This window comes from Hyla sarda, chromosome 9 (assembly GCF_029499605.1).
Source record: "Hyla sarda isolate aHylSar1 chromosome 9, aHylSar1.hap1, whole genome shotgun sequence".
Lineage (NCBI taxonomy): Eukaryota > Metazoa > Chordata > Amphibia > Anura > Hylidae > Hyla > Hyla sarda.
Window position 1 is genome coordinate 149,213,238 of NC_079197.1, and position 21,019 is coordinate 149,234,256.

Consider the following 21,019-nt stretch of genomic DNA (forward strand, 5'->3'; position numbering starts at 1 on the left):
AATTCCCAGAGGCACCAGAGTCCAAGCAGGCCACGGCTGAGAGGGAGGAGTTGGCTGACGGAGAAATCCGTACGGGCACCGTGAGACGTGGAGAAGCCGACTTTGAATCGAGAGACGCCACACCCACGTGAGCTGGGTGCGAGCGTGCGTTTCCCAGACGTGGAGGACGAATAGGGCAATCCACCAAGAAATGTTCGGTACTGGCACAGTACAGACAAAGATTTTCTTCCCTACGGCGATTCCTCTCTTCCTGGGACAGGCGAGACCGATCCACTTGCATGGCCTCCTCGGCGGGAGGCCTAGGCGTAGATTGCAACGGAGACTGTGGGAGAGGTGCCCAGAGATCTAAGTCTTTTTCCTGGCGGAGCTCTTGATGTCTCTCAGAAAAACGCATGTCAATGCGAGTGGCTAGATGAATGAGTTCATGCAGGTTAGCAGGAATTTCTCGTGCGGCCAGAACATCTTTAATGTTGCTGGATAGGCCTTTTTTAAAGGTCGCGCAGAGGGCCTCATTATTCCAGGATAGTTCGGAAGCAAGAGTACGGAATTGTATGGCGTACTCGCCAACGGAAGAATTACCCTGGACCAGGTTCAGCAGGGCAGTCTCAGCAGAAGAGGCTCGGGCAGGTTCCTCAAAGACACTTCGAATTTCCGAGAAGAAGGAGTGTACCGAGACAGTGACGGGGTCATTGCGGTCCCAGAGCGGTGTGGCCCATGACAGAGCTTTCCCAGACAGAAGGCTGACTACGAAAGCCACCTTAGACCTTTCAGTAGGAAACTGGTCCGACATCATCTCCAAGTGCAGGGAACATTGCGAAAGAAAGCCACGGCAAAACTTAGAGTCCCCATCAAATTTGTCCGGCAGGGACAAGCGGAGGCTAGGAGTGGCCACTCGCTGCGGAAGAGGTGCAGGAGCCGGCGGAGGAGATGGTTGTTGCTGCTGTAGCTGTGACTGAAATTGCTGTAGCTGTGACTGAAGCTGCTGTAGCTGTGACTGAAATTGCTGTAGCTGTGACTGAAGCTGCTGTAGCTGCGACTGAAGTTCCTCTGCCAGTTGTCGCCGACCAGCGTAGTGAGGTCAGAGACAACTGGCAGGGGAACCTCAGCGGGATCCATGGCCGGATCTACTGTCACGATGCCGGCTGGCAGGAGGTGGATCCTCTGTGCCAGAGAGGGATTGGCGTGGACCGTGCTAGTGGACCGGTTCTAAGTCACTACTGGTGTTCACCAGAGCCCGCCGCAAAGCGGGATGATCTTGCTGCGGCGGTAGTGACCAGGTCGTATCCACTAGCAACGGCTCAACCTCTCTGACTGCTGAAGATAGGCGCGGTACAAGGGAGTAGACAGAAGCAAGGTCGGACGTAGCAGAAGGTCGGGGCAGGCAGCAAGGATCGTAGTCAGGGGCAACGGCAGGAGGTCTGGAACACAGGCTAGGAACACACAAGGAGACGCTTTCACTGGCACGATGGCAACAAGATCCGGCCATGACAGTGCGGCGCTCCCGTTCAGCGGGACTGACCGGGGCGCTGCGGAGAGAGAGACGCCGTAAGCGCTCCGGGGAGGAGCGGGGACCCGGAGCGCTAGGCGTAACAGTTTGTTTTGGTCAGTGCCATAACTCACCGCATTAGAAGTTACCACACAAGGTAGCGCTCTGTATTTTGCGCGTTATCTGGTTATAATAAGTTGGTGACATCCGGTGGCCAACTGGGAAGGAACCAATTGTGTTTCTGAGAAAGCCTTTTGGGCCCAGGTATGTTTGAGACACATTCTATTTTGCTCGTTTCCACAAGGATTAAAGGCTTGTAGCTAAGGACTCTCCATGGGGGGAATGTATTCTAGAGGGTCGGTCACCACATGACTGCACCAGATGGAGTCGTGTTTTACATTTGGGATTCTCTGAACTTCATACATTTCTTACTCTCCAGCCACTTCCCACTATAAAGGAGCAGCAGAGACCAGTCCTGTAATGGATCCCGTGTCTCCCATTAACAGAGGCGGCCAGCTGGGAGGTGACTGCTATCTGATATAATCTATGAGATCAGCTTTACGGCCATCTGTCCACCAGAGCACTCCATTTATATAGTGAAAAGGGTGGGGGGGCTGACTGAAGAAAACATGTCTACCATCCTCTCCCCTGTGTCAGACCCACGTTTATTATCTGACTCCATGTTCCTATAAATCTCTGCTTTATATTCCCCCAGTTTTCAGTCAGGATCTTTTCACACACTGTGTCTGTCGGATGTATATACTGATATACCAATGACCGGCGTGTCACCTAAGAGGCATCCGTCATACATACATGTGAAAAAACATATACCATGCCATATACTGTCTATTACTGTACGCTGCTCGATGGAAAGCAGTCTACAACAAATAGGAATAACCCCAATGTAAACCCCCTGAACTAAGGCCAAAACTGTAATATTGGAGGAGGGATATATTTCATATATTTATGGTGCATAGAGATGGATAGATAGATAGATAGATAGATAGATAGATAGATAGATGTGAGATAAATAGATAGATAGATAGATAAACACAGAATGGCAGCAGCACTCAGGAAATATATAGAATGTGTGGCTTTATTATAGGCGATGTTTCGGCCATCTCGCACGGCCATTGTGGAGCCGAAACATGCGAGACGGCCAAAACGTCGCCTATGTTTGGTGAATAATGCCACACATTCCTTATATTTCCTGATTGTTGCTGCCATTCTGTGTACGTGGATTGCCTTGGACTTGTGGACTCAAGTCGACTACAGCTTGCACCATCGCATTTATCTTTAGTGCTGCCCTGGTTCTTGATATCTAGATAGATAGATAGGGGATGAATAGATAGAAAGATAGATAGATACAGTGGGGATCAAAATTTGTATTAATGTGCATAAAGAAGCCAAGGAAAGATGAAAAAATCTCCAAAAGACATCAAATTACAGATTAGACATTCTTATAATATGTCAACAAAAGTTAGATTTTATTTCCATCATTTACACTTTCAAAATAACAGAAAACAAAAAATGGCATCTGCAAGAGTTTGGGCACCCTGCAGAATTAATATCTTGTATTGCCCCCTTTGGCAAGTATCACAGCTTGTAAACGCTTTTTGTAGCCAGCCAAGAGTCTTTCAATTCTTGTTTGAGGTATCTGTGCCCATTCTTCCTTACAAAAGTCTTCCAGTTCTTTGAGATTGCTGGGCTGTCTGTCACGCACTGCTCTTTTAAGGTCTATCCATAGATTTTCAATTATGTTGAGGTCAGGAGATTGTGAAGGCCATGGCAAAACCTTCAGTTTACGCCTCTTGATGTAATCCCCCGTGGATTTCGAGGTGTGTTAAGGATCATTATCCATTTATAGAAGCCATCCTCTCTTTAACTTCAGCTTTTTCACAAATGGCATCAAGTTAGCATCCAAAATTTGCTGAAATTTTATTGAATCCATTTTTCCTTCTACTCGTGAGATGTTCCCTGTGCCACTGGCTGCAATACAAACCCAAAGCATGATTGATCCACCCCCATGCTTAACAGTTGGACAGAGGTTCTTTTCATTAAATTTTGTTCCCCTTCTTCTCCAAACGTACCTTTGCTCATTCCGGCAAAAAAGTTCAATTTTAACCTCATCGGTCCACAGAACTTGTTTCCAAAATGCATCAGGCTTGTCTATATGTTCATTTGCAAAGTTCAAACGCTGATTTTTGTGGTGAGGACGTAGCAGAGGTTTTCTTCTGATGACTCTTCCATGAAGACCATATTTGTACAAGTATCTCTTTATAGGGGAATAGTGTACCACAACTCCAGTGTCTCCCAGATCTTTCTGGAGGGATTGTGCAGTCAAACGTGGGTTTTGAATTGTTTTTCTCACAATCCTGTGAGCTGTTCTGTCTGATATTTTTCTTGGTCTTCCAGATCTTGCTTTAACTTCCACTGTTCCTGATGACTGAAATTTCTTAATTACATTCCGAACAGAGGATATTGACATCTGAAAACTTTTTGCTATCTTCTTATAGCCTTCTCCAGCTTTGTGAGCGTCAACTATTTTCAGTTTCAGATTTCTAGACAATTGCTTAGAAGAACCCATAGTGCTGATTGTTGGGGCAAAGTCAGATGAGTCTGGGCATTTAAAACCTTTGAGATTGACATCACCTGGTCTTCCCAGATGATGATTGAGAACAATCCATGACACTGGCAGGTCTCAGCTTTGCAAAGGGGGCAGTGCATGCTATAAATTCTGCAGGGTGCCCAAACTTTTGCAGACTCCATTTTTTTGTTTTCTGTTATTTTGAAAGTGTAAATGATGGAAATAAAATCTAACTTTTGTTGACATATTATAAGAATGTCTAATCTGTAATTTGATGCCTTTTGGAGATTTTTCCATCTTTCCTTGGCTTCTTTATGCACATTAATAGACAGATAGATAGGAGATAGATAGTAGAGATAGATGATAAATAGATAGATAGATGATACAGTAAATGGATACATAGATAGTTATGAGATGAATAGATAGATATTAGATAGACAGACAGATAGATAGAAGAGATAGATTAGAGAGATAGGATAGATAAATATGAGATAGATATGAGATGAATTGATATTAGATAGATTGATAGATGAGAAAGATAAGATAGATACCATAGATAGATAGATAGATATAGATAGATGATAAATGAATAGATAGATATTTATGAGATGAATAGATAGATATTAGATAGATAGACATGAGATAGATGGATAAATAGATTGTAGATAGACAGATAGATATGAGATAGATAGATAGACGATAATTTATAGATAGATAGATAAATAGATAGTATATATATATATATATATATAGACAGATATTAGATAGATATGAGATACGTAGATAAATAGATAGATATGAGATAGATAGATATGAGATAAATAGATATTAGATATATAGACAGATAGATATTAGATAGATATGAGATAGATAGATGTGAGATAGATAGATATGAGATAAATAGATAGATAAATAGAAATTAGATATATAGACAGATAGATATTAGATAGATATGAGATAGATGAGATAGATATGAGATAGATAGATAGATAGATAGATATGAGATAGATATGAGATAGATAGATAGATAGACATGAGATAGATAGATAGATAGATAGATAGATATGAGATAGATATGAGATAGATATGAGATACATAGATAGATATGAGATAGATAGATATGAGATAGATGGATAGATATGAGATGGATAGATATGAGATGGATAGATAGATATTAGATAGACAGATATGAGATGGATAGATATGAGATGGATAGATATGAGATAGATAGATATTAGATAGATAGATATGAGATGGATAGATATGAGATGGATAGATATGAGATAGATAGATATGAGATGGATAGATATTAGATAGATAGATAGATGTCACGATGCCGGCTGGCAGGTAGTGGATCCTCTGTGCCAGAGAGGGATTGGCGTGGACCGTGCTAGTGGATCGGTTCTAAGTCACTACTGGTTTTCACCAGAGCCCGCCGCAAAGCGGGATGGTCTTGCTGCGGCGGTAGTGACCAGGTCGTATCCACTAGCAACGGCTCAACCTCTCTGGCTGCTGTAGATAGGCACGGTACAAGGGAGTAGACAGAAGCAAAGTCGGACGTAGCAGAAGGTCGGGGCAGGCAGCAAGGATCGTAGTCAGGGGCAACGGCAGGAGGTCTGGAACACAGGCTAGGAACACACAAGGAAACGCTTTCACTGGCACGATGGCAACAAGATCCGGCAAGGAAGTGCAGGGGAAGTGAGGTGATATAGGGAAGTGCACAGGTGATAACACTAATTGGAACCACTGCGCCAATCAGCGGCGCAGTGGCCCTTTAAATCGCAAAGACCCGGCGCGCGCGCGCCCTAGGGAGCGTGGCCGCGCGCGCCGGGACAGGACTGACGGGGAGCGAGTCAGGTACGGGAGCCGGGGTGCGCATCGCGAGCGGGCGCTACCCGCATTGCGAATCGCATCCCGGCTGGAGGCGGTATCGCAGCGCCCCGGGTCAGTGGATCCGACCGGAGCGCTGCAGTGAGAAGAGTGTAGCGAGCGCTCCGGGGAGGAGCGGGGACCCGGAGCGCTCGGCGTAACAGTACCCCCCCTTGGGTCTCCCCCTCTTCTTAGAGCCTGAGAACCTGAGGAGCAGACTTTTGTCTAGGATATTGTCCTCAGGTTCCCAGGATCTCTCTTCTGGACCACAACCCTCCCAATCCACTAAAAAAAAGGTTTTCCCTCTGACCTTTTTGGATGCCAAAATCTCTTTGACGGAGAAGATGTCTGAGGAGCCGGAAACAGGAGTGGGAGGAACAGATTTGGGAGAAAAACGGTTAATGATAAGTGGTTTAAGGAGAGAAACGTGAAAGGCATTAGGAATACGAAGAGAAGGAGGAAGAAGAAGTTTGTAAGAGACAGGATTAATCTGGCACAAAATTTTGAAAGGACCAAGATAGCGTGGTCCCAACTTATAGCTAGGGACACGGAAGCGGACATATTTAGCGGAGAGCCATACCTTGTCTCCAGGGGAAAAAATGGGAGGAGCTCTTCTTTTCTTATCCGCGAATTTCTTCATGCGTGAAGAAGCCTTTAAGAGAGAATTTTGGGTCTCTCTCCATATGATGGAAAGATCACGAGAAATTTCATCCACAGCGGGCAGACCAGAGGGCAAGGGGGTAGGGAGGGGGGGAAGAGGGTGACGGCCGTACACCACGAAAAATGGGGATTTGGAGGAGGATTCAGAGATTCTGAAGTTATACGAGAATTCGGCCCATGGTAGAAGATCTGCCCAGTCATCCTGGCGGGAGGAAACAAAATGTCGTAAATAATCACCCAAGACCTGGTTAATTCTTTCTACTTGTCCATTGGATTGAGGATGATATGCAGAAGAAAAATTTAATTTAATCTTGAGTTGTTTACAGAGAGCCCTCCAGAATTTAGACACGAATTGGACGCCTCTATCCGAGACGATCTGCGTAGGCAACCCGTGAAGACGAAAAATGTGTACAAAAAATTGTTTAGCCAACTGAGGCGCTGAAGGAAGACCAGGAAGAGGGATGAAATGTGCCATTTTGGAGAATCGATCAACGACCACCCAAATAACAGTGTTGCCACGGGATGGGGGTAAGTCAGTAATAAAATCCATACCAATCAGAGACCAAGGCTGTTCGGGGACAGGCAGAGGATGAAGAAAACCAGCGGGCTTCTGGCGAGGAGTCTTATCCCGGGCACAGATAGTGCAGGCTCGCACAAAGTCCACCACATCTGTCTCTAGAGTCGGCCACCAATAGAAGCGAGAGATGAGTTGCACAGATTTCTTGATGCCCGCATGACCTGCGAGATGGGAGGAGTGACCCCATTTGAGGATTCCGAGACGTTGGCGTGGAGAGACGAAGGTCTTTCCTGGAGGAGTCTGCCTGATGGAGGCAGGAGAAGTGGAGATCAGGCAGTCAGGTGGAATGATGTGTTGCGGAGAGAGTTCAACTTCAGAAGCATCTGAGGAACGAGAGAGAGCATCGGCCCTAATGTTCTTATCGGCAGGCCGAAAGTGAATTTCAAAATTAAATCGGGCAAAGAACAGAGACCACCTGGCCTGGCGAGGATTCAGCCGTTGGGCAGACTGGAGGTAGGAGAGGTTTTTGTGATCGGTGTAAATAATAACTGGAAATCTTGATCCCTCCAGCAGATGCCTCCATTCCTCAAGTGCTAATTTAATGGCTAGAAGCTCTCGATCCCCGATGGAGTAGTTCCTCTCCGCCGGAGAGAAGGTCCTAGAAAAAAAACCACAAGTAACAGCATGCCCGGAAGAATTTTTTTGTAGAAGGACAGCTCCAGCTCCCACTGAGGAGGCATCAACCTCCAATAGGAAGGGTTTAGATGGGTCAGGTCTGGAGAGCACGGGAGCCGAAGAAAAGGCAGACTTGAGCCGTTTAAAGGCGTCTTCCGCTTGAGGAGGCCAAGACTTGGGATCGGCATTTTTTTTGGTTAAAGCCACGATAGGAGCCACAATGGTAGAAAAATGTGGAATAAATTGCCTGTAATAATTGGCGAACCCCAAAAAACGTTGGATGGCACGGAGTCCGGAGGGGCGTGGCCAATCTAAGACTGCAGAGAGTTTGTCTGGATCCATTTGTAGTCCCTGGCCAGAGACCAAGTATCCTAGGAAAGGAAGAGATTGGCATTCAAACAGACATTTCTCTATTTTGGCATAGAGTTGATTGTTACGAAGTCTCTGAAGAACCATACGGACATGCTGGCGGTGTTCTTCTAGATTGGCAGAAAAAATCAGGATATCGTCTAGATATACAACAACACAGGAGTATAGGAGATCACGAAAAATTTCATTAACAAAGTCTTGGAAGACGGCAGGGGCGTTGCACAGGCCAAAGGGCATGACCAGATACTCAAAGTGTCCATCTCTGGTGTTAAATGCCGTTTTCCATTCATCCCCCTCTCTGATGCGGATGAGATTATAAGCACCTCTTAAGTCCAGTTTGGTAAAGATATGGGCACCTTGGAGGCGATCAAAGAGTTCAGAGATGAGGGGTAGGGGGTAGCGGTTCTTAACCGTGATTTTATTAAGACCGCGGTAGTCAATGCAAGGACGTAGGGAGCCATCTTTTTTGGACACAAAGAAAAATCCGGCTCCGGCAGGAGAGGAGGATTTACGGATAAAGCCCTTTTTTAAATTTTCCTGGACGTATTCAGACATGGCAAGAGTCTCTGGGACGGACAGAGGATAGATTCTGCCCCGGGGTGGAGTAGTGCCCGGGAGGAGGTCGATAGGACAATCATAAGGCCTGTGAGGAGGTAGAGTCTCAGCTTGTTTTTTGCAAAAAACATCCGCAAAGTCCATATAGGCCTTGGGGAGACCGGTTACAGGAGGAACCACAGAGTCACGGCAAGGGTTACTGGGAACCGGTTTTAGGCAGTCCTTGGAACAAGAGGGCCCCCAACTCTTGATCTCCCCAGAGGACCAATCCAGGGTTGGGGAATGAAGTTGAAGCCAGGGAAGTCCAAGGAGAATTTCAGAAGTGCAATTGGGGAGGACCAAAAGTTCAATCCTCTCGTGATGAGATCCGATGCACATTAGGAGGGGCTCCGTGCGGAAACGTATGGTACAGTCCAATCTTTCATTATTTACACAATTGATGTAGAGGGGTCTGGCGAGACTGGTCACCGGGATGTTGAACCTGTTGACGAGAGAGGCCAAAATAAAATTTCCTGCAGATCCGGAGTCCAAGAAGGCCATAGTAGAGAAGGAGAAGGCAGAGGCAGACATCCGCACAGGCACAGTAAGACGTGGAGAAGCAGAGTAGACATCAAGGACTGTCTCACCTTTGTGCGGAGTCAGCGTACGTCTTTCCAGGCGGGGAGGACGGATAGGACAATCCTTCAGGAAGTGTTCGGTACTAGCACAGTACAGGCAGAGATTCTCCATGCGGCGTCGTGTCCTCTCTTGAGGTGTCAGGCGAGACCGGTCGACCTGCATAGCCTCCACGGCGGGAGGCACAGGAACAGATTGCAGGGGACCAGAGGAGAGAGGAGCCGGGGAGAAGAAACGCCTCGTGCGAACAGAGTCCATATCCTGGCGGAGCTCCTGACGCCTTTCGGAAAAACGCATGTCAATGCGAGTGGCTAGGTGAATGAGTTCATGTAGATTAGCAGGGATTTCTCGTGCGGCCAGAACATCTTTAATGTTGCTGGATAGGCCTTTTTTAAAGGTCGCGCAGAGGGCCTCATTATTCCAGGACAATTCTGAAGCAAGAGTACGGAATTGTACGGCATACTCGCCAACGGAAGAATTACCCTGGACCAGGTTCAACAGGGCAGTCTCAGCAGAAGAGGCTCGGGCAGGTTCCTCAAAGACACTTCGAATTTCCGAGAAGAAGGAGTGTACAGAGGCAGTGACGGGGTCATTGCGGTCCCAGAGCGGTGTGGCCCAAGACAGGGCTTTTCCAGACAGAAGGCTGACTACGAAAGCCACCTTAGACCTTTCAGTGGGAAACTGGTCCGACATCATCTCCAAGTGCAATGAACATTGGGAAAGAAAGCCACGGCAAAATTTAGAGTCCCCATCAAATTTATCCGGCAAGGATAGTCGTAGTCCAGAAGCGGCCACTCGCTGCGGAGGAGATGCAGGAGCTGGCGGAGGAGATGACTGCTGAAGCTGTGGTAGTAACTGCTGTAGCATAACGGTCAGTTGAGACAGCTGTTGGCCTTGTTGCGCTATCTGTTGTGACTGCTGGGCGACCACCGTGGTGAGGTCAGCGACAACTGGCAGAGGAACTTCAGCGGGATCCATGGCCGGATCTACTGTCACGATGCCGGCTGGCAGGTAGTGGATCCTCTGTGCCAGAGAGGGATTGGCGTGGACCGTGCTAGTGGATCGGTTCTAAGTCACTACTGGTTTTCACCAGAGCCCGCCGCAAAGCGGGATGGTCTTGCTGCGGCGGTAGTGACCAGGTCGTATCCACTAGCAACGGCTCAACCTCTCTGGCTGCTGTAGATAGGCGCGGTACAAGGGAGTAGACAGAAGCAAAGTCGGACGTAGCAGAAGGTCGGGGCAGGCAGCAAGGATCGTAGTCAGGGGCAACGGCAGGAGGTCTGGAACACAGGCTAGGAACACACAAGGAAACGCTTTCACTGGCACGATGGCAACAAGATCCGGCAAGGAAGTGCAGGGGAAGTGAGGTGATATAGGGAAGTGCACAGGTGATAACACTAATTGGAACCACTGCGCCAATCAGCGGCGCAGTGGCCCTTTAAATCGCAAAGACCCGGCGCGCGCGCGCCCTAGGGAGCGGGGCCGCGCGCGCCGGGACAGGACTGACGGGGAGCGAGTCAGGTACGGGAGCCGGGGTGCGCATCGCGAGCGGGCGCTACCCGCATTGCGAATCGCATCCCGGCTGGAGGCGGTATCGCAGCGCCCCGGGTCAGTGGATCCGACCGGAGCGCTGCAGTGAGAAGAGTGTAGCGAGCGCTCCGGGGAGGAGCGGGGACCCGGAGCGCTCGGCGTAACAATAGATAGATAGATATGAGATGGATAGATATGAGATATATAGATATTAGATAGATAGATATGAGATATGTAGATAAATAGATAGATATGAGATAGATAGATAGATATTAGATAAATAGAAGATAAATAGATGTACAATGTGCACAAGAGAAAGTTTGCCAAGTGGGATGAAAGTGACTGTGACAGTGGATCGTGTCCGCCGTTCGCTCTGGGAGGGGCTTCCATCCTGTTTGTTTAATGGGAAGGAAGCTTATCCCAAAGGCCCTCATTTCCACAGGAAATCTATATAAATCCCATGAACTAATGAGCATAGGAACAGATATTTATATCCCAATACCAATCCTCCCTGGTACATTGAAGATTAATTTTACTGCTACTTTATTTGACTTACCATGAGACCAAACAGAAGGTTACCCTGGTTAACCTTGGCTGATCCAGATTAGGGGGAAAACTCTTCTAAGGCACTGCCAACATGACTTCACAGAGGAATAATTCCCTCCATGGGGAGATGTATTAGAGATCTATGGGTACTGAGGGACATTGACCATGAGGCCTACCCATCCCACAGAAACATTGGTCTCAAACTGTGGCCCTCCAGATGTTGCAAAACTTCAACTCCCAGCATGCCCGGACAGCCAACGGCTGTCCGGGCATGCTGGGAGTTGAAGTTTTGCAACATTTGGAGGGCCACAGTTTGAGACCACTACACAGAAAGCTAATTGTGGCATGCTCCATCTAATCTTATAGAAAAGAAAAGTTGCCCATAGCAACCAATCAGATTGCTTCTTTCATTTTTAACAAGGTCTCTAAAAAATGAAAGAAGCGATCTGATTGGTTTCTATGGGCAACTGGGCAACTTTTCCTCTGTACTGGTTTTGATAAATCTCCATACAGTCCCCACTAGGAACCCATTTAAGACAGTTTGTATGTGTCCATATACGATGTTCCATTTTTAACATATCAAATTTTTATTCCAGATCCAACGGAAGATTTGCTGAAAATCCAAAATAAATCTTGGGATATTGGTTAAATATGAAGATAATGTCCTCCAGGTTAAAGTGAGGGTTCCAGTTGATGGTTTTCATTCATCAGAAGTGACTTCCATTAGAAACTTTGACCTCCCAGTGTACAAGATGCCAGCGAAAACCCCAATGTACTTAAAAACCTCCACTCCCAAGAGAGGTAAGAAGCTGAAACTTCGAGATGTGTTGTCAAGGGAAATGATCAGCCCTCCTTTGGGTGACTTCAGACACAGCGCTCATATAGGACTAGATGGAGAAGAAGACATGTTTGGGGAGTTGTCTTTCTTACAAGGAAAGTATGACCTGATCCCAAATTCGGGTCGAAAGTTGACCCTTCAAAACACAGACAACAGCCAAGAGTTTCATGACGGTGATGGAAGTTTTCGCCCTTTCTTAAAAAATGCAGTTTCTCTTCCCGTTTTCACTGGAACGCAGAGTAAGGAGAGAGCTCCTCCGAAACCCCCAAGGCTCCATTTGGAAGAAGTCCCGAGCCAACGTTCTATGTCCATCAGCTACGGAGAAGGATGTTTTCGTAGAGAAGAAGACATGTCTTTCTCGTCCATCTCTAAAGAAGAAAGCAGCAGGTTTTTGACACCTTCTGCAAGTTCCTCTGAAGGTTCCATTACTGGAAGTGGAATGTTCAGTCCTGGATATGGGACCAATGTATCACAAAGTAAAATGGACAACACGGACTCCCAAAACCAGGAGAATCCTCCTTCCGAATCTCTCTTTGGGCTGGAGCTGGACCTCGGGCCTTCAATTCTGGATGATGTTCTGAGGATAATGGATGATTACAAAGCCTCATGACTGAATGACCATAGGGAACTGAAGATGGACATTAATGGACATTATTTATTATTGTGTAGCGATGCTTCAGCGATCGACAATCTAGTCATCTAGAGTAATGGATAACATCTTTTCAATCAGACCCTTTTATATCAGTATTTTACATGAGTTCCTAAGATTTAAGATTTACCTTACTGGTAAAAAAAAATCCCATGAAATGCATGTTATTTTTTGTAAAAAATTTGATTCATTAAAGAAGAAAAAATATAAAATTCTTTGAGAAATTTGGCTTATTCCAGGTAATTCTGTGACTTACTCTATTGACATTGGTGACACTGTGAATATTGGATCATTTTGGAAAATTCAAACCCCCCCCCCCCCCCCAAGAACTCTGACACTTAATTCCCCAAAATGAGTTTCTTCTTTTCCTATGGATATCCAAAACTTAATTATTGACTGTTTGTCAGATTTTATGGCTTTGTTACAAAATATGCCTAAAAAGTTCACCATAGAATTTTTTTTTTAATGTTTCCATGTTTTTTTACCATGTCTTTCTTAAAGTGGCATCCGATTGTTGCATTGTCCGAGACATATTAGCTCCGTAATCTCATAAACATGTGAATAGTAGTCAAGACCACTGCCATAAGTCAAGGGTGGGTACGCACAAGGCAGATTTTGGAGGAGAAATTTGTGAAAAATCTGTTCTTTTTTTTAAATATATATATATATATATATATATATATATATATATATATGGGCCTGGTTTGGTGGCAAGCATATGGGTTTCTGTAAATTCCATTCAGATGACTTGGGCAGTCAAAGAAACTTCTGAAATAAAATGTGCCACGTCTGAATAATCTTAATGGTCACTTATGTACGTGCAGTTCTCAAATGGCTCCAGGAACAAAACATAGAAGAGAAAGAATTACAAGGTTCAATAAAATGTGGAAAGTATCAGAGAGACATAAGAGAAAGTGAGATGCAGGAAAGTGATGGAAGACGTATGATGGCCCAATGGGTGTAGCCTATGATTCTGCCACCAGACATTGCCTCATTGTATATACAGATGTGTGTACTAGTCACCAGATTGGGCTCTACTGTGTTTGGTATTCACAGGATTGAACTCCGCTTTGTGCTCTGGTCACTGGAAGGCTCTTTCATTTTGAGGTGGTGATGAGGGCAGATGTTGTTACCCTAGGGGCAGATGGCATTAACACCTTGTAATCGTGACGCCAGGGCGTGGTTTAGCCTATAACCACCTGAAGGTATACCGCTAGATCCTGGGCTAGGCACGGGGGGAATAATGACTCCGACGCCAAGTTACAGATAACAGTAGCTTTACTGAGGGTAGACAGGTGGTAAAGTCTATACAGTTCAGCCAGGACCCACGGAGGTGACTCAGAGACCTTAAGGGCTTGCTGGGACTTGTAGTAGGACTGGACAATGTAATGCAGGCCACGCTGACTTGACAGATGACAGGGACTGACTTGACTGAAGACTGACAAAGCTATGACTGTAGCTTAGCTGACTTGATGGCGGCTGCAGGACTTGACTTTGAGGTCTCCAACACTCTGGACACACACACTAGACAAGACTGCACTGGACCAGGGCTTATGTGGGGGAGACTAGCAGGGAGCCCATAGGTCACTCTTGAGGTCACCTGGTCACTGATACCTGCTGAGTAACAATCACATGACATATCACATGGTATAACTCTTAAAGCAACATTACATTTTATAATACATTACAATGTAGAACATATGTACAGGGGGGAAACAAGTACAAGGGAGCCCAGGGGACACTGAAGGGAGGCTTCTGGACAGGACAGCAAGGGTGCGGGGTAACACCTCCTGTACTGGGCCACCGCAATTTGTATACTGGTTATCATGTTATCAGTATACTGTGTATACTGGTCACTAGATTGGACTCTGTAATACATACTGGGCGAAGGATTTGAGCTCTGCTTTGTATACTGCTTAGAGATCGCCTTACACAGAGATCACCTAACTGGGCACAGTTTTAAATACAGGTCCCCATTATGGCTTTGTATACCATTTACCAGACTGGGCTTAGCCTTGTATACATGTCACTAGACTGGTCTTAGTTTTGTAGACTAGTGATGAGATTGGACTTTGTGTTGTATACTTCTTACCAGATTAGGCTTGGCTTTATGTCTAAGTCACCAAATTGGGCTCAACTTTGCATTGAGATCACAAAATTGGGTTCAGCTACTGTATTTATAAAGGTCACTAGATTGGTGTAACTGTTCACATTGGTTAAGGCCACAATGCTAAGCAAAATCTGTCTCCCTTGACATAACATTGTGGGAGAGGAAAACCAACAATGACGTTCTTGTCCTTATATCCTGCCCTCATATCCTGACCTCATTTCCCGTCCTCCTATCCTGACCTTATATCCTGTCCTCATATCCCGACCTCATATCCCATCCTCATATTCTCTCCTCATATGCCATCCTTATATCCTGTCTTCATATGCCTCATATCCCAACCGCTTATCTTGACCTCATATGCCATCCTCATATCCCGACCTCATATCCCAACCTCATATGCCATCCTTATATCCTGTCTTCAAATGCCATCCTCATATCCCAACCTCCTATCCTGACCTCATATGGCATCCTCATATCCTGTCTTCATATCCTGTCTTTTTATTCCATCCTCATATACTGACCTCATATCCCAACCTAATATCTCATCCTCATATCCTGACCACATATCCTGTAAATATATCCCGCCCTTATATTCTGACCTCATATCCTGTACATATATCCCATCCTCATATCCCAACCAAATATCCTGTACATATATCCCATCCTCATATTCCGACCAAATATCCTGTACATATATCCCATCCTCATATTCCGACCAAATATCCTGTACATATATCCCATCCTCATATCCCAACCAAATATCCTGTACATATATCCCATCCTCATATCCCAACCAAATATCCTGTACATATATCCCATCCTCATATTCCGACCAAATATCCTGTACATATATCCCATCCTCATATTCCGACCAAATATCCTGTACATATATCCCATCCTCATATTCCGACCTCAAGTTCTGTCCTCATATCCCGACCTCATATCCTGTACTCATCATGTTCTTATATTCCGATCTCATATCCTGTCCTTATATACCGCCCTCATATCGGTCTTTATATCCTGACCTCCTATCCTGGCCTTATATCCCAACCTCATATTCCATCCTCATATCCCATCCTCAATTTCGGTCCTCAAATCCAGTACTCATATCCCATTCCCCTATCCTGACCTTCTAACCTCTCCTCATAAACTGACCTCATATCCCGATCACATAACCCAACCTCATATTCCGACCTCAAATCTCGTCCTCATATCCTGACCTCATATCCTGCCCCTGCAGTCGTGAGGATGTTTAAAAGTCCCGGGCAATCTCTGCAGCCTCAGAGTAACCTGATCAGGAGATGGAGCAGAAGTCCTATAGACTTGCATGGGACTTCAGAAAAAAACCCTACCCTCACATAAGGGTGTGATTTAAGATTAAAGGGGTATTCCAGGAAAAAACTTTATATATATATATATATATATATATATATATATATATATATATCAACTGGCTCCAGAAGGTTAAACAGATTTGTAAATTACTTCTATTAAAAAATCTTAATCCTTTCAGTACTTATGAGCTTCTGAAGTTAAGGTTGTTCTTTTCTGTCTAAGTGCTCTCTGATGACACCTGTCTCGGGGAAACGCCCAGTTTAGAAGCAAATCCCCATAGCAAACCTCTTCTAAACTGGGCGGTTCCCGGGACACGTGTCATCAGAGAGCACTTAGACAGAACAACCTTAACTTCAGAAGCTCATAAGTACTGAAAGGATTAAGATTTTTTAATAGAAGTAATTTACAAATCTGTTTAACTTTCTGGAGCCAGTTGATATATATATATATATATATATATATATATATATATATATATATATAAGTTTTTTCCTGGATACCCCCTTTAATTTAACACCATATTTTTAGTTGCCATATAAGTAACATGGGTACCATCTTTGTTTGAAATATGATGATAATATATATATATATATATATATATATATATATATATATATATAAATATATATATATATATATATATATATATATATATAACCTAAAAGTCCTCACCACAGTTTGCTCATGTATTGTTTATCCCGGAAACCTTCTGTCAGGGGGGAGATTGTATAGTTATTATGTTATATATGATTTTAGGAAGGTAGTGATGATTGATGGCCCCCATAGCAGGCACAATTCTGGAGGAAAGTTATTTGTTATTTTTAGAGATAAGCACTTAAATCCCATGACCTAAAAAACAATGATGATCTCCTGACAGTATCTAGAACACTTACAAAATACAGTGGAGACGCTAACCAGTGTTTCCCAACCACTGTGCCTTCAGCTGTTGCAAAACTACAACTCCTAGCATGCCCGGACAGCCTTTGGCTGTCCGGGCATGCTGGGAGTTGTAGTTTTGCAATAGCTTTGCAGCAGGATGTGAAACACTACGCTAAACTATGGGTTACAAGAAATCATTCGGACACCTCTACTGCTCTCTGCTGGTCAAAAATGGGTATTACCGCAATATTTTGTTTAAAAAATAACTTGTATATTCTATATCTATTTGAACTATGAATTGTGCTTTACTGTATACTTTACTGTAAGGCAAAGGCGCATAACCTGCACACTGAATCGCAAACACATGGTGTCTGATTTTAATTTAATTTTTTCCCCAGATTGCTTCGCTTCTTCATTGACGAAAATCCCTGTCAGGGACTAGGGATAAGGGTCTGTCGACTCTATAGGTTCCATGTAAATTCCAAGACCACGTTCCGCTTATTTATACTATTTAATGTTGCTTCCATTGTTATGACTTTAGGAGGAAATTCTTTCTAAGAACTTTTTCTGCTGATTCAATGTTTGTAAAGTATCCACATTCACATATATCAAGTGTTTTTTTTTTTTTTTTTTAGATATTAGTTTGATAGTTTTAATAAAAAAAAATCAATATTTCTACATTGTTTTCTGTGTCTTTGTCCTGAATTATAGACCCCGAATTGCTTTGCCTTGCACCAGCGCCTTCTGGTCACCTATGGCACCTTCTGGTCACCTATGATAGTTGTCACACCCCCTCCATAGGCTTGCATTGAGGGGGCGGAGCGTGACGTCACATGGGGGCGGAGCCATGACGTCACTATGTTCCGTCCCCGTGAACGCTAGTAATCAGACCCGGAGCGAGCACGCTCCGGGGGCTGATTCTAACGGGGTGCGGTGTGGAAGATCACGGGGGTTCCCAGCGGCAGGACCCCCGCGATACGGCATCTTATCCTCTTTCCTTTGGATAGGAGATAAGATGTCTTAGTGCCGGAGTACCCCTTTTAGTAAGATTAAATGGTAAAATGTAGAGGGTACTGAGATTCCACTCTTAAAGGGGTACTCCACTGGAATTTTTTTTTTTTTTTTTTTATCAACCGGTGACAGAAAGTTAAACAGATTGATAAATCACTTCTTCTATAAAAAAAAAATTAAATCCTTCCAGTACTTATCAGCTGCTGTAATTTCCTTTCTGCCTGACCACAGTGCTCTCTGCTGACACCTCTGTTGATTTTAGAAACTGTCCAGAGCAGGAGAGGTTTGCTATGGTGATTTACTCCTACTCTGGACAGTTCCTAAAATGGACAGAGGTGTCAGCAGAGAGAACTGTGGTCAGGCAGAAAGGAAATTCAAAAAGAAAATAACTTCCTGTGGATCATAACAGCAGCTGATAAGTACTGGAAGCATTGGGTCTATATTATTCTGATATATTGATCGCTATATCTATACTCAAATGCCTTTGCTATATGCTATTGCTAAAATATTGCAGAAGAACTTTGTTTTCCTTAATTCAAAACATTTCAGCTGCTCTTTGCCTTTAATTAAGACGAGAACCCTGGATGGAGAATGAAGATGCAAAAAGTTAGGAGCTGAAGTCTAAACATTGGGCTTTTGTGGAAGGATGGAAAAATCTCAAGATAGAGAAGTTGCAACATAAGTGACCAATGCTACGCCACGCTCTAATGACCAGCATATAAAATCATGATTTGATGCGATAGTTTTACCCTCATCTTTTTGTCAATTGTAAAAACGAATGTGATTTTCTAGTAAAGGGCAGAACTCCTTGGGAGTCAGTGCTGAGAAGGGGATTTATACCAACATTGTCTGGTGGGAATTTGCTTATGTCGACACTCAGCAAAATAGCACAGCGGTAGTCACTCACAGTTTAAGGCCTCACCTTACGGCATCCTTGACAGAAGGATTAAGATTTTTTAATAGAAGTCATTTACAAATCTGTTTAACTTTATGGCACCAGTTGATTTAAAAAATGAATGTTTTCCAGTGGAGTACCCTTTAACCTTTTAAGGACGCCGGGCGTATGCATACGCCCTGCATCCCGAGTCCTTAAGGACGTGAGGCGTATGCATACGCCCGTGGGAATTCCGGTTCCCCCATGTCGGCGATCACAGAAAATCCCATGTCAAATCAGACATGTGATTTTCTGCTATTCCGGGCTGATCGGGTCTCTGGTGACCCGATCACCAGGAAAATAGGGATGATCGGAGCGGTCAGGGACAGCCCTGATCAGCCTGAAGGCTAGGAGCGAGGTTGCAGTGCTGCGATCTCTTCCTATCCCCTGCCATTGGTCAGAACTGATTCTGACCAATGGCAGGGCAGGACAGTGGGTTGCCATGTCCTCCTGTGCTTAAACATCTTAAACATCTTATGGGCGACTACAGGGCGGGCGGCGTGTGACGTCACGCTCTGCCCCGCAATGCAAGCCTACGGGAGGGGGCGTGATAGCTATCCCGCCCCCTTCCGTAGGCTTGCATTGAGGGGCGGAGCGTGACTTCGCACGGGGGCGCAGGCGTGACGTCACACGCCGCCCGCCCTGTGGTCGCCGGTAATCAGTCCCGGAGCGAACATGCTCTGGGGACTGATTACAAACGGGGTGCCGCGTGCATGATCCAGGGGGTCCCCAGCGGCGGGACTCCCGCGATGAGGCATCTTATCCCCTATCCTTTGGATAGGGGATAAGATGTCTAAGCACCGGAGAACCCCTTTAAGGTGAAAAAGGGCTGCGTCCTTAAGGGGTTAAAGACTACTCCGGGATATGAAAACTCATCCCCAATCCTAAGCATACCATGATCTCCTGTATGGGGCTCTCCAGCCAAATAGCAATTGATTGATGGTTTCCTGTGGACTGCTGGGGCCCTGTATGGGAGATCGTGGGGAGTCCCATCCTTAGGATGGGGAATAAGTTTTCATATCCCGGAGTATTCATTTAAATTTGGCCCAAAGACATTGTGCTGTTAGTCTTCTATAGGCATATGGGGATTTTGTATTTTATGGCACCCAGAGCAGCGCAGGACCTTCTTCTGCAGTCTGCAAGTGATGAAATGATGTTGTTACGCTCAGCTTGCACCAGAAGCTCTGTGCCGCTGTACCATACAGGAGAAAGGAGTCCAGACAGGACAGGAGTCCCTGCTCCTGTACCGTACATTTGGTAGCGCTAAAAGCTATGAGCATATTGTTCCATAGAATGTACATACAGGAGCAGGGATTCCTGTTTATCGAAGGACCCCCTGCACCTGTACAATACTTAGTGCTGATGTATACATTGCATGCATCGCCACTCACTTTACATTCTTAGTCCCAGCATCTCTTGTTTTTCCCAGTTATAGTGATACAAATCAACAGCCCCTGCCCCCCCATTACTGTGCCTCATGTCTGACCCCATTACTGTCCCTCATGCCTGCCCCTCGCCCCCCCTTACTGTGCCTCATGCCTGCCCCACTCTCCCAATACTGTGCCTCATGACTGCCCCTCACCCCCCCTTACTGTGCCTCATGCCTGCCCCTCGGCCCCCCTTACTGTGCCTCATGCCTGCCCCACTCCCCCAATACTGTGCCTCATGACTGCCCTCGCCCCCCTTACTGTGCCTCATGCCTGCCCCTCAACCCCCCCTTACTGTTCCTCATGCCTGCCCCTCGCCCCCCCTTACTGTGCCTCATGCCTGCCCCCCCAATACTATGCCTCATGCCTGCCCCTCGCCCCCCTTACTGTGCCTAATGCCTGCCCCCCAATACTGTGCCTCATGCCT

The 21,019-nt window shown here is 45.4% G+C and overlaps 1 protein-coding gene across 3 annotated transcripts in view; it reads left to right on the forward strand.

The window, feature by feature from the left end:
* The window catches only part of LOC130291315 (cdc42 effector protein 3-like), a 43,490-nt gene extending 25,672 nt beyond the window's left edge, over nucleotides 1-17,818 (forward strand). For 2 of the 3 annotated variants that reach the window (XM_056539953.1, XM_056539954.1), the window contains exon 2: nucleotides 12,006-13,521. In XM_056539953.1, the coding sequence (XP_056395928.1) occupies nucleotides 12,162-12,857 (696 nt within the window). In that variant the 5' untranslated portion in view covers nucleotides 12,006-12,161 and the 3' untranslated portion in view covers nucleotides 12,858-13,521. Of the gene's footprint in view, nucleotides 1-12,005; nucleotides 13,522-17,618 lie in introns of those variants that run through there. The other variant, XR_008847882.1, reaches the window with a different exon arrangement.
* Nucleotides 17,819-21,019: the final 3,201 nt, after the last annotated feature.